The 14,867-nt window shown below is 37.8% G+C and overlaps 1 protein-coding gene across 1 annotated transcript in view; it reads right to left on the bottom strand.

The window, feature by feature from the left end:
- cenpp (centromere protein P) overlaps positions 1-14,830 on the bottom strand; it is a 119,852-nt gene extending 105,022 nt beyond the window's left edge. Inside the window, exons 1-6 of the mRNA XM_085407179.1 lie at positions 14,677-14,830; positions 13,666-13,820; positions 13,436-13,590; positions 12,896-12,984; positions 10,295-10,383; positions 1,204-1,300 (exon numbers count right to left, since the gene is read on the bottom strand). Coding sequence (XP_085263305.1) covers positions 1,204-1,300; positions 10,295-10,383; positions 12,896-12,984; positions 13,436-13,590; positions 13,666-13,820 — 585 coding nt within the window. The 5' untranslated portion in view covers positions 14,677-14,830. The remainder of the gene's footprint in view (positions 1-1,203; positions 1,301-10,294; positions 10,384-12,895; positions 12,985-13,435; positions 13,591-13,665; positions 13,821-14,676) is intronic.
- Between the last annotated feature and the right edge of the window lie 37 nt (positions 14,831-14,867).

Genomic DNA, 14,867 nt, shown 5'->3' on the forward strand with positions numbered 1-14,867 from the left:
ACTGGAAAGACAGAAGTCGATTTTTACTTCAAACCACTAGCACAATAAACACAAACAGCAAAACAAAAATTGCTGAACTCAGCATGTGGATATTGGTTTATGCATGTGTGGAGAAATTTCCAACTACCTATCCACAATACCGAAAACCCAGTTAGCACTGAAATTGTATGTTGCTAATTATACCTGTTGTTGTGTACGACAGAAACTGCCTTGTTAATGCTATCCAGAAAAAACTTTAGGATTCTTGTGCAGAGATGTATGTCAGCTCCTCTGCTTCTGTATTTTTATATGTTTATTCCTCCAAGTACATGTTTTGTCTGTGTGTGTCATAAAAGCGTGGAATACATAACAGCAAAACAGTTATGGCGGGAAATTTGTTTTTCCATACAAGACCTGAAAAAATGCAAGTAAAGCAAAATAAGAGTTTGGAACACATAGACCAGTATGGAAAATGTGGGTTAATCCTCCTTCAGCTCAGCCAACTTGGCAGAACTTTGCATTCTCCAAGTAAACAGGAGAATAGGTTCCACATTGCTTGTGCAGCTTGATGTACTATTTGATATTTCATTGCTACCTCTTCAACAAAGTCCCACCCTAATATCTCATATTATCATGCTCGCACCACTTCACACCTACTGCATTAACCCATGGTATTCTACGCTTTTCATTCCTCTTCAATTGTCTATCTCTGCAGTGTCACTTTTTGGAGGTGTTGTATTTTCACTATTTACACTTTATAAAAAAATATTCTCTGAAAATCAGATAACAGAAAAAAAACAACTCACATAGAATAAAAAGGATGACCCATAATGATGAATCATCAACAGGAACATTTTTCCACCTATATCGATTCACCTAGGTATCCACATAGCCATTCTTTGTACATTCACCAAGTTTAACCTTAAGACATATGTCTCCATTAAATTTCTCTCACATTTAACCAAACCGCTCTTTAACTAGATAATCTATGTGCACTTCTTCACAATACCACTAGATGTCTACATGATCTCTCTGTATTTATTACCGACTACAATGGCCTACTTAGCCTGCTCAAAAGCAGAGGAGGATGCCTACTGGCAATATGTATGGGTCTGATTAGCTACTCTTAGCTCATGACGTACAGATCAGGTGGTTAAATTTGTTAGGTTTGTGAGGGCGAGTTTGCCGGACCATCCATTTTGGTGCATGTGTGTTTTCACTTACTTGGAATTGTTGGAAAGTTCTGCTTCGGTCATCACATCTGTCTGAAAAAGTTCTTAAGGTCCTGAAGAATAGCAGAAGATCCCTGCTCTCCTCTACCCTGAAATTACATTGCACAGATCACTAAAGCAGTTTATTTAAGCCCCCCACCAAGTAGCCAAATGGCTCCAGCCCATGCCACATGAGTTTAACATTCATAGTTTGATTCCAAACAGGGACCTTGTGCACCTCTCTCCTTTTGATTTTTGTATGCCAATTCGCCCTTACTGGGCCAACAAAGGCAGAATGCAAAAATCATTAAGAACACTTTTTTAAGCTATCACAATCCTCAACAGTATCCTGGAAATACTGATTCAAAGTGTGCATGCATGTTAGTGTGCTATTGTTTGAGAGTTTGCACTTAAAACACAGTACAAGCTTGATGGTATGGTTATTGCTTTGACAGGAATTTGGTCATAAACCAGGATAGTCACTCCATACAAATTTATTTTATGTAAGAGTAAATATCCTCCAGCAGCCTACAGATGGCTGGTTGTGGTGGTGGAGGAAAGCGGTTGCAGTGATGTCAAAGGGGGAGCAGGAAAATTTTGTAGCTTATTTAGAGTGTAAGGTTGGTTTGTTTGGTTGATGGTATGAGGAGAATGAGGCAAGTTACAACAATTGGAAATCATTACTGCCATTACAGGGAGTGCAGAATTATTAGGCAAGTTGTATTTTTGAGGAATAATTTTATTATTGAACAACAACCGTGTTCTCAATGAACCCCATAAACTCATTAATATCAAAGCTGAATGTTTTTGGAAGTAGTTTTTAGTTTGTTTTTAGTTTTAGCTATTTTAGGGGGATATCTGTGTGTGCAGGTGACTATTACTGTGCATAATTATTAGGCAACTTAACAAAAAACAAATATATACCCATTTCAATTATTTATTTTTACCAGCGACACCAATATAACATCTCCACATTCACAAATATACATTTCTGACATTCAAAAACAAAACAAAAACAAATCAGCGACCAATATAGCCACCTTTCTTTGCAAGGACACTCAAAAGCCTGCCATCCATGGATTCTGTCAGTGTTTTGATCTGTTCACCATCAACATTGCGTGCAGCAGCAACCACAGCCTCCCAGACACTGTTCAGAGAGGTGTACTGTTTTCCCTCCTTGTAAATCTCACATTTGATGATGGACCACAGGTTCTCAATGGGGTTCAGATCAGGTGAACAAGGAGGCCATGTCATTAGTTTTTCTTCTTTTATACCCTTTCTTGCCAGCCACGCTGTGGAGTACTTGGACGCGTGTGATGGAGCATTGTCCTGCATGAAAATCATGTTTTTCTTGAAGGATGCAGACTTCTTCCTGTACCACTGCTTGAAGAAGGTGTCTTCCAGAAACTGGCAGTAGGACTGGGAGTTGAGCTTGACTCCATCCTCAACCCGAAAAGGCCCCACAAGCTCATCTTTGATGATACCAGCCCAAACCAGTACTCCACCTCCACCTTGCTGGCGTCTGAGTCGGACTGGAGCTCTCTGCCCTTTACCAATCCAGCCACGGGCCCATCCATCTGGCCCATCAAGACTCACTCTCATTTCATCAGTCCATAAAACCTTAGAAAAATCAGTCTTGAGACATTTCTTGGCCCAGTCTTGACGTTTCAGCTTGTGTGTCTTGTTCAGTGGTGGTCGTCTTTCAGCCTTTCTTACCTTGGCCATGTCTCTGAGTATTGCACACCTTGTGCTTTTGGGCACTCCAGTGATGTTGCAGCTCTGAAATATGGTCAAACTGGTGGCAAGTGGCATCTTGGCAGCTGCACGCTTGACTTTTCTCAGTTCATGGGCAGTTATTTTGCGCCTTGGTTTTTCCACACGCTTCTTGCGACCCTGTTGACTATTTTGACTGAAACGCTTGATTGTTCGATGATCACGCTTCAGAAGCTTTGCAATTTTGAGACTGCTGCATCCCTCTGCAAGATATCTCACTATTTTTGACTTTTCTGAGCCTGTCAAGTCCTTTTGACCCATTTTGCCAAAGGAAAGGAAGTTGCCTAATAATTATGCACACCTGATATAGGGTGTTGATGTCATTAGACCACACCCCTTCTCATTACAGAGTTGCACAGCACCTAATATGCTTAATTGGTAGTAGGCTTTCGAGCCTATACAGCTTGGAGTAAGACAACATGCATGAAGAAGATGATGTGGACAAAATACTCATTTGCCTAATAATTCACACTGAACACTGGTGCTCCACAGGGGTGTGTACTGAGCCCTCTCCTATACTCACTCTACACCTACGACTGCACAGCCACTAACAACTCCAACATCATTGTGAAGTTTGCGGACGACACTACAGTGGTGGGTCTTATCACCAATGGTGATGAGACGGCCTACAGGGAGGAGGTCAGCGCCCTGACCAACTGGTGTCAAGACAACCATCTCACACTCAACGTCGCAAAGACAAAGGAGTTGATAGTGGACTTCCGGAGGTGCAGAGAAGTACACACCCCCATCACCATCAACGGCGTTGCTGTGGAGAGAGTGAGCAGCTTCCGGTTCCTTGGTGTACATCTGGCTGAGGATCTTACGTGGTCAGTACACACAAACAAAACAGTGAAGAAGGCGCAGCAGCGCCTCTTCTTTCTCAGGAGACTGAAAAGATTTGGCATGAGCCCTCGCATCCTCAGGACCTTCTGGTTGTGTTTACTGACCTCGAAACGATTTTATGTGGTACACGGTGCTCGAAAACCAGTTGAATGATTTAGTACGACTTTGCTAAGCTACGGAGCTGCACCGCTTGATGGATTGTCGGAGCATTACGGCTATCGTAGGCAGGAGCCTCGCGGAGTGATACGTACTGTGCCTCAACATAATATTACTGTATTGTGTGTGTATAACCTCTTTTTAAGTTTTGTGGATATTATATATGGTTATGCTGAGGATATGTCGGCCAATTTCCACTGGAAATGCCTTTTGGTTAAACTGTGAGCAAGGAATTTGCATTTGCACTGTTACATTTTTATAATACTTTAATGCACATAAAAGCTGCTTGTTTAAGTGAAAATACATTGATGTTTTTTGTTTGTTTTTTTTGCACTAATAAAGTTGTGGAGTTGTAAAGTGTTTTGTCTAGTGTCAATTATATCGTCAGTTATATCGTTATCGCAAATTTTCTAATGTATATCGTGATAAATATTTTGGGTCATATCGCCCTGCTCTAGACACCATATTGACCTGAATAAAATCGACAAAATATACAATTATAAGTTCAGATATTGCTGGAGAGTTTGCAAGTTTTATTTGCAGACTTCAAGTTGTTACCATTTGTTTTGAGCCTGTTTATGTCAAAGTTAATCAGCAGTAAAATTGTTTTATGAGGCCGGTTCAGCCTGTAGCAGATTGTAAAGGCTCAGGTAAGACATTCTCCTGCCATGAAATACATTCATAACACCAAACATTTCCCTCTAAATATATCACCTAACTAATTGGGAAACCTCTTAAAAGCCCTGAGAATATGCTTTTTCAACAAGATAAACCTTTAAACAAATAAGGGAGTCCTGACAGATCCATTTAAATGACTGTTGTCAAATTATTATAACTTATATAGGTAAAAACAGGTTTTAGAAAGCTGTCTTGGTGATTAATCTTAATTGTAATTTAAATATACTTATACAAGAAATATATTGTCTAAAGAGGTAGTTTGCAAAAAAAATGCCTACTTCTATATAATGTGTTGTATGTCATAACAGAAATGGCAAAAAAAAGTATTTGTTTTGGTCTGTCTGAGTGAAACTGGGACATTCAGTTAAAGGATTTCCAGAGTTTTCCATGGGGGCCCGGGGCTAGACGGCAGCCGGGTTAAATTTCCAGATGATGTTATTCCACACAGACCTGATGGAAACATGGCAGCACCCTGCCATATAATGGAGGAGGACCAGAAAGACAGAGAGAGGAAGAGAGAGGGAGAATGGGACCAATGCCTAGTTTGACTGATTTAGTCCTACTGCTTCTGAAGAATCTATAAAATATTCTGTGTACACTGGTAGTAAATCCAATCAGCTTGCTATCAAGTAAGATCTGGAAGGAAAAAACAAAAAACAAACCATACTGGGAGGATATGGTTGGGGTCATCACCGATGATGACTTGGATTTACAGGATTAATGCAAAGTTCTCCAAATTACTGGATGCATTTTGTACAAAAAGATGCACACGTGACATAACAGTTGCTGCACCTTTAAAGCAACAGCTGTTGAAAAAACAAATCTGTCTTTGAGAGGCAAATCTGATGAATATCTCCTGCTCCTATAATGACCTCAACACAGTGTGCACAATTTCCTGACACAATCAGTCTGACAAGTTAAACTGCACTTCAGACAGCACTGACAGCCTGACGGTGTTTCCCCCACTGGAGGCTAGAAGTCAAAAACAGTTCATAAATAAGCTGGCCTGGATCTCCACACGACAAACATCCATAAAAGAGTCTGTCTGATGTAATCTTCTTTAAATCCAGTCCTTTAAATCTATCCCATACTGCAGAACACCAACAGTGTTTCACATCAGTTACCCCCGAAAACAAAGAAACCTCTCGGTTTTGAAGACGCCAAGATATTACATAGCAAATTTATTTAAACTTGACTTAAAAGCCTGAAACAGTTGTATTGTAACCTGCTGTACAGCTGCCAACACATAACCTCACCTGCCTGAAAGTTGCTCTCAATACAGATACAAAATGACTCATTATTAGCTAATAATGACAATCCGCAGCATCTTTCTCACCTTCAGCACTTTTTACAGCCTTGAGTAACTGCAGAGATTCTGTATATCACTGTGAATACTATCAAAACATGGGTGGCCACAGAGAAGTGCTGTGCTACTTTTAATACTAACAGAGTTAAGAGATCACTTCACTGAGCCAGTGGGACAAATGTGAAAACAATATATGTGCGCTGGTTTAATACAATGAACAAAGGTCCTACTGTCAGTATTTATCTTCAACAGTTCAGACCACATTGACTTTACAAAGATTATCCATCTGATTTGGATAGACACACACACACACACACACACACACACACACACACACACACACACACACACACACACACACACACACACACACACACACACACACACACACACACACACACAGAGAGAGAGAGAGTTTCTGACAAGGCACCAGTGTCTTGAATCATTATCTCAAGTATTTTTCCATCTGTTGTTTGCCAAATTCTTCAGACTGGGCCACACAATCCAGATGTGGTCTGGCCTCAGATATCAGACTTCTGCTCTTTGCTGCTGATTCACTGACAGACCAGGCGCTTTCTGGCAGATTGCGGTCATAGGGACAGAAAATGCACCTGGGTATATAAAAACCACGTTTAGTCTATAATCCACAAACAAAGAGAACATCAGTTTGATTTTACAGCAGAAAACTGCTTGTCTGCACAGCAAAATACTATAATATACAGTCATGTGAGAAAATGAGGACACCCTTTGAAAGCCTGTATACTTAAAATATATTTGGAGATGTGGATATTTAATATCAATTTTAATGATACTGAGGGATCCAAATAATATAACTAAACAATTAAAAAATAAGAAAAGCCTTTCTAAAACCTTATGTGAAATGTAATTTTAAAAGAATGCAATTTCTGGTGAGGAATAAATTAGGACACCCCCACTTATTATCCCACTTAAAATGGTTAAAATCACACACACAGGTGTATCTTGTCAGGTGCACATGATCAGTACATCATTAACCAGGATTTTAAAGGAGCCTTGCCCTATTTAGTTTGGTGTGCTCCTGACTGTTGAAGTGAACGCCATGGTGAGATATAAAGAGCTGTCTGATGCCCTCAGAAAGAAGACTGTGGCTGCTTATGAGTCTGGTAAGGGATTTAAAAAGATCTCAAAAGAATTCGACATCAGCCATTCCACCACCATCAATTGTTTACAAGTGGAGGACATTCAAAACAACTGCCACCATGCTCAGGTCTGGTCGTCCAAGCAAATTCTCCCCAAGAGCAGATCACAAGATGCTCAAAGAAGTCATCCAAAATCCTAAAATGTCATCATGGGAACTACAGCAGGCTCTGGCTACTGTCGATGTGAAAGTGCATCACCCTACTATCAGAAAAACACAAGTTTGACTTTCATGGGAGGTGTGCAAGGAGGAAACCTTGGCTCTCTAAGAGAAACATTAAGGCCAGACTGAAGTTTGCCAGAGCGAACGTAGACAAAGACCATGACTTCTGGAATAATGTTCTTTGAACAGATGAGTCTAAAATTGAATTATTTGGACACCAGAACAGTAGACATCCATAGTCCTGGAATGGCCAAGTCAAAGCCCTGATCTTAATCCTATTGAGATGCTGTGGGGTGACTTGAAACGGGCTGTACATGCAAGAAAACCCTCAAACATCACACAGCTGAGAGAATTCTGTGTTGAGGAGTGGGGCAAACTTTCTTCTGATTGATGTCAGAGACTGGTAAAAGGCTACAAAAGGCGTCTCGCTGAAGTTATATCAGCCAAAGGGGGCAACACTAGTTATTAGGGGGCAGGGTCTCCTAACCTTTTCCTCCATTAAAATGCACCACTTTGGTGCACGCAACAATAATCTAGTTCACTCAGAGCACAGCAGGAGATTCAATGGAATTAAAAAAGAAATGAAGAAATAGAAATAAATAGTATTTGTGGGAATGTACTTATCCAGCACAAAACACATTTACTGTTGGATTTATGAAATGTGTGCACCAGCCTATTTGTTCTTACCAACTTGTGTATAAATTAATATCTGCATACCCGTTTCCTTCAAGATGAAGTAGAGAAAGTGGTGGAATTGGTTTAAATCACAAGGTTAAAAACTACCTTGTGACTACATTTACGATTTTGTTTTGCTTACATGCAATTATATTTTTTATTTATTTGATTGCAATTCTGTACATATGGTGGCTTATGGTGTTTAGGAAAACAATCAATAATCTAAGAAATAATAAGATATAATAATAAAAATATTTAATATTACTATTAGTAGTACTTTTTAAAAAAAATTATATTGATTGTATATTGTATATTGTACTCATTTTAAAGACTTGTGGCCATCATTTGTGGTAAATGGCAATCGGACTGGTTCTATAACACTTTTCTACTCTTTTTCTACTTTACTGTGTACTTAAAGCACTTTATATACCACGTCTCATTCACCCACACAACATTCACACTCTGATGAATGCATGGGAAGCAATTCTGAGTTCTGTATCTTGCTTAAGGGCACTTTGGTATTTGCAGACTGAAACAGTGAGATATTTGAACCACAACCACCTGCCTGGCCACAAAAACCCTCTAAATTTGTTTGAGTGTTAGAGTACGAACAAATTCAGGCATGAACATACTAATAAATCCTGATTTGTTCATGCGCTTGATTTACGCACAAATATGTGCGTAGGCACTGTTAATAACTTGTCATTTACTTACTAGCTATAGTTTTTAAAGAAACATGCACTTCTCTTGTTAAACACACAAGCAAAACCAAAAGTTTCACTAGACCATGGTGTTAAACCTTTTCCACAGTCCATATTAGCTTCTCTTCACTGGCCTACTGTTAAATCCTGAACTTAAATTCTGCATGATCAAGCCCTGTCATATATTAACAGTATTAGATTATTCCAAAAAAGCACTTAGCTTCAGACTACAGGTTTACTTGTGGTTCCTAGAGTTTCTAAAAGTAGACTGGGAGGCAGAGCTTTCAGGTATCAGGTCCATTTCCTGTGGAACCAGCTCCCAGTTTGGATTTGAGAGAGACACTATGTATACTTTTAAGATTAGGTTAAAACTTTCTTTTATGATAAAGATTACAGTAAGGGTTAGACCAGATAACCCAAGACCATCTCTTAGTTATGTTGCAATAGATTTTGGTTGCTGGGTGCTTCCAATGATGCACTGAGTATTTCTTCTTCACTCAACAATTTTCTTTCCATGTGTTTAATCATCACTATTGCATTTAGAGGTTTAAACCAGCATTAGTAATGATTAAACTCTGACTCTCTCCCTCGGCTCTCTTTTCTTTCCCCTCATGGCAGATGGATGGCCCTCCCTGAGCCCGGTTCTGCTGGACGTTTCTTCCTGTTAAAAGGTTTCTCCTTTACCATCAGGGAAGCACTTGGTGACAGTGGGATTCTTAGGGTGTTCCCTCTAATATTGTTGGGTCTTTACCCTACAATAGAAACCTGAACTTCTCAGCTGGTAGAAGACAATAAGGGTGGAACATTACTTAAAGACAAGAAGAAACCTTATTAAAGGTTAAATGGGGATTCTAGACAGAAATATAATTTGCAACCCAGTGGGTTTGATAGCAATTAACATTTTTTTCTTGCTGTGTAAAAAGCACCTGCTGGGGAAAAACAGTGACTAAAGCTCCAAGCATCACTGAGTAAACCTATAATAAGACCAGATTCAGCTCAGATACATTGGACAGTCACAGCAGGAAAAGAGTGGGTGTAATTAATATTATAGATGGCTCTGCTCCATTTACAGGTGTTTGTGCCAGTATGCAACACACCTAGAAGGAATCCAGCCTTTATAAATGTAATGAGTAACACCTGTGCTGTTTGTCTTTGGAAAGGCTTGCCATTTGTGAGACCAAGAATGAGTAAGTGTGAGTGAGAAGGTTCGGCCTGAAGAGAGATGTTTGCTGTGTGACAATTTCATCTACTTTAAAAAGCACTTCAGTTAAATTATACAGGCAGCTTCATTCTGACAGGGATAACAACCAATATTAAACATGTGGAGCTGGACCAGACAGACAGACAGAGTGTAAATAAATGAGAAACTGACCACAGTAATTGGCCAAAGGTATGCAGGTTAAGGAACATGTGTATTTGTCTATTTAGACCTAATTTTTCATCCATTACATTACTTTTTCTGTCACTTTCTATGTGACCAACCAGTGTCCAATGTCTTTAAGAAATGTCTGTCCAAAAACATGCCACTTACTCAATATTTAAATGATTCTTCATGTTTTGCTCTTCCTGAAGTGAACAGCTCTGCTTTTGAGTACAGTTCTTTAGAACACAGGTTAACTGTTAATTCATTCACCTTGACAAGAAGCTGCTGAAGTTTTGCAGGTCACTTGAATCAAGCACCACATTCAGATCGCCGATGGTCCTCTTTGATCTCTCACTGTCCTGCAGGAAATAACACACAATCCATTATTCAGTTATAGCACAATGAGTCACTTTATTTACAGTGACCAGTTTCACCCATCTGTGTTGCTCTGCTTTAAATACTTTGTCAGATTAAGAGAATGTCACGCTGACATGTCATGCATGGCCCTTTGGATTTCACTATTATCCAATTATAAGAACTCACAAAAGCAAAGCAAAACAATACAACAGAAGTGACTGAACTCAAATTTCCTCTTGAATTTTAATCTCTATTATATAATTATTCTTGAGTTAAACTGGTTTCATTTCTCTTACAGATTCAAACAGCTGAGTAAGCATTTACAGTTCAGTGTCTGGACTATATATATTGTATTATATAACTGATATATAATCAGTAAAGTTTCTAAGCTACACTTTCACCATATCTTTTCATCATGGTTAATGTGATCAGGAGCAAAATGTGGGTAATAAACAATGGGCAGATGAGTGGTGACACATAATAGCTTAACAAATTAAGCCTGTTTTTCAGTTCCCTGAATGTGAGAAGCAAAACAAAACTGATCATTTAGCCTTATTAAATTGGGGAAAATATTTTCAGGAAAAGCCAAGGGCCCAGTTGATGCTCTAAAGAAATAGTTCAGAGCATTCACAATCCATAATGTGTATTATTTTTACTCACCTGTTTGTATTTTAACTAAATATACAAGAAAACCTTGCTTTTTATCTAACCTTTGGTAAATTTCTAAATGTTTTACAGAGTTAGGCTAGCCATTTCACCCCACCCCACCAGCCTTCATGCTGAACTTGGCTTCGACTAAACAGCTCTTTCTCTGTGTTAATGAAAAAGGTGTTTTTATACATACATACATGTATGTATGTGTGTATATATATATATATATATATATATATATATATATATATATATATATATATATATATATATATATATATATGGAGATACGCTCATGGTTGGTTTCAATGTGTTACAACAAACAAAACAATTTAAGGTTACTGGAAGTTGTGCTAGTCCACATTAAGGTGCAATAAAAAGGTCAGTAAACATTAAACTACAATTAAGGGTAAGAAGAGATGGTTTCAAATCAACAAAACAAGTACTATTCTCATTAAAACAAGTTAAAACCCTTTGGCTAATTGTAATTTTAATAACATTTTGTGAGCCATGCAGGAGAAAAGCTTTAAATAAAACCATCTGCTTGCTCTAATAGTCAGTGCAGCTAGAATTAAAACCAGAAAACAAACAATTAAAGTCTTTACTGAGTTACTTGTGTCAAAAGGTATGGGTAAAATCTGCATCTTAAATGACTTCACGAAACAGCTTATATACATTATTCCTAAAGCCCAGCTTCACTGGTGGCCAAATGAGCTAAAATTAAAACCAGAAGACTTCTGGACCAACATGAAGCTGGTTTATTGGTCATTATACTGCACAATAAATTAAAAATTACTGTTAACTTTACATTTACACTATTAGCTGATGTTGAATTGTCTTTTTTTTTTATGTGACAGTCAAAAACGGGATTCTAACACACCTAGATATGAAGTAGGATATAAAACTTCAGAACTTTTTTGTTACAGATACAAATGTAGCCTGAAAGAGCTCCAAGTGCTGAAAGTTGTCCTCGTGTGTTCGGTTACGTTCACAATTTTGAAAATAAATATACACCTGATTTAGCCATTTTTGCAAGTTACAAATCATTTAGGAGGATACTGTGTTCAGGCACCTGCAGCCTTTTAAAACATGTTAACATTTCCCAAGTAAGCTACTGGTGAATATCATAATCATAGTTTTATTATTGTTACTGAATATCAGACATCATCACAAGAATTGTAAAACAACACCACTCATCAGTGAAACACTAAGGCACATGGCTTTGTCACCCTCTGCTGGCTGGACACAGCACTCCAGAAAGAATTCAGTATGGTTTTTGTCTCTGAGAATGTTTATATACCTTATTTTCTACTTTAGTTAAAGATTGAAACAAATTTCATCTGTCGCAAATTAAAGTGGAGTAAGATTAAGGCAACACCAGTCTTTGTATGATCAAAACCTTAAACAGATTGTGCATAAGACAAGTAGAGATACATGTGAATACTAATAATAATAATAATAGCCTATAACAATAACAACTAATAATCGATACAGTCCCAAGCTAAAGCCACGATTTTAGTTAATTTTTAAAATAATAAGTTTTATTAAGACTGAGATTTTGAGTATCTGAGCCAACATATCTACAACATGCAGACTCAACTGGACTTAAACACCAAGTCTGGGTCACAGTGACAGCTACATATATGGTTACACAATAATAATAATAATAATAATAATAATAATAATAATAATAATAGGTTAAAAAACAGAAAATCAGACACTAGATGGGTTAGAAATATGGACACAAGATAAAATAAGCTGAAAAGTACTTGCAAAAATCAAAGCAAGAGTTCAATGAACAGTTTCAGACCGGAGGAAAACTATAATCCATAAACAAAAACGGAAGGAAATATAACAACTCACCTTGATCTCGGAAAGCTGAAACTCGACCTGGAAGACCAGTTCAGAGCAGTTACCCGACAAAGAGAGCTGCTGAACCAGCTTTCTGCCACCTAACATACACAAATGCAATTATTTTTAGATCTATCATTTCATACCAAAATCCACTAAAGGGACCTTAAAGCCTACAGTGCATTGTGTTCCAAAAGAATGTTGTTCATGTATTATTTACATTCATGGTAGAAGCCTGTCTTTTTTGGCATACAGTCACATATAAGTTTTTGATCAGTGTCAATCATGCAGGCACAAACCAAATGAATATTGTTTAGCTCATCAAAACCTTGCAGATAATGGGAAAAAACAAACAAAAACAAATCAAACAACAAAAAATAAAATAAAAAAAATACATTATATACTAAACTACACAGGGAACAAATGAAAACACTAAATGACATAAATAATTAAGATGCATCAGATTTATATTCTGATGGAATCTTAATCCTCTATTTAATACATAACAGGTCAGATGGCAGTGAAGACTGTGGTTTGAGACCCTGCTCTTACTGTTTTGTAGAGTCTTTGTGGTGCAGCTGTTCAAAGTGATGCCATTAATTTCTGTCTGCAGTTTCACATCCTCCTCCAGCTCCTCCAGCTCCTCTTTGAGTCTGGACATCACCATCTCCTTCCCTCCTTCTTGTCTCTGCCCGCACATGAACACTCTGTGAAGCCAAATAATTTATGATGTAAAGCTGTAGACAGATTTCGCAAAATGCAGAACAAAAATTAAAACTCACAGAGCATTTTCCATTTGTTGGCTGTAGTGGAACGTTATGTCCTTATTGATTTCCTGTTGTTGGTGCTGCAGCGATTCAACTTCAGCTTGAAGACGCTCGATCTCAGACTCAAGCACCTTCACCTCCTCGGTGTTCTCATCACTCATCTTCTCCATCTTGAAGGATAAAAATCAAATGATTTAGTTAAAACAAAGACACGCATATTAGTTTGCCAGCACAATTTTAGAACTTATAAAAAAGTATCAATTTGAAATTTACAGATTAAAACCACAAATCTACAGGAAAAGAAAAGAAAGAAAAAAAATTGTACTTAGAGGAATTATATATTTTCAATCTGAAAAGTTGGATCAACTTCATTATATTACAGACATTGCTAATTTTCATTTAATATCAGTTAATAATCTAATCAACCAATAATTTTATACTAATTATTGGATGCAATAAAGAAATGGTTTTGACTCTAACAGAGAATCACTGTTTTACCACAAACAACCCTACTTTCCTTCTCTTAACTCTCTCGTCATGGGTGCTTGTTCCAGTTTAGGTTAATCCAGCTTTGCAGAGTGAAGTGATAGGAATCCATGACGCTTGGACTAATAGGGTAGCTTTGCATTTGAATTCAAAATTAATCTCTCTTTGTTTGACACTGGTGAAACTCCTTATTTTATCCTCTCCCTTTCAATTAACTTTAGTCAGACGAATTTACTGAAACGGTGAAAAGTGAACACAGCACCACTGAAGAGGTGCTTTTTCGAGAGTTTTAAACTATAAACGCACCAGTTAAGAAAAAAGGTGTCAAAGTGGTTACGCTTTCATTAGTTGAACCAGTAAATCCCGGCTAACGAGATACTATAAAAATAACAACAACGTTAACAACAACAAACTTTCGAGCTAACTTTCCACAGCTGTTTCCGTTGTGAAGAAGAAGTGTTTTTAACAATTCACAGTTCTATTTCAGTAGCTGATATAAAAGAGTTCTGCCATTATTAAGTAATGATTATCTGTATTTACCTGTTTGTTTTCCGTTTCTTAGCAGATGGAACCGAGCACTTCGGAAACTCGCGCCCTCTGGATTCTACCACTTTTCTAAAATCCGAGGGGGGAAGAAATTGCCTCCTTGAATAACAGTCACGCCAGCACTATGGCTCTGTTAAAACAAATACTACTGTTGTATACATGTTTGCATTTTAAAGTAAATATAA

Source organism: Rhamphochromis longiceps, linkage group LG5, assembly GCF_057381845.1.
Source record: "Rhamphochromis longiceps isolate RC_006_pf linkage group LG5, R_longiceps_female_GT1.1, whole genome shotgun sequence".
Lineage (NCBI taxonomy): Eukaryota > Metazoa > Chordata > Actinopteri > Cichliformes > Cichlidae > Rhamphochromis > Rhamphochromis longiceps.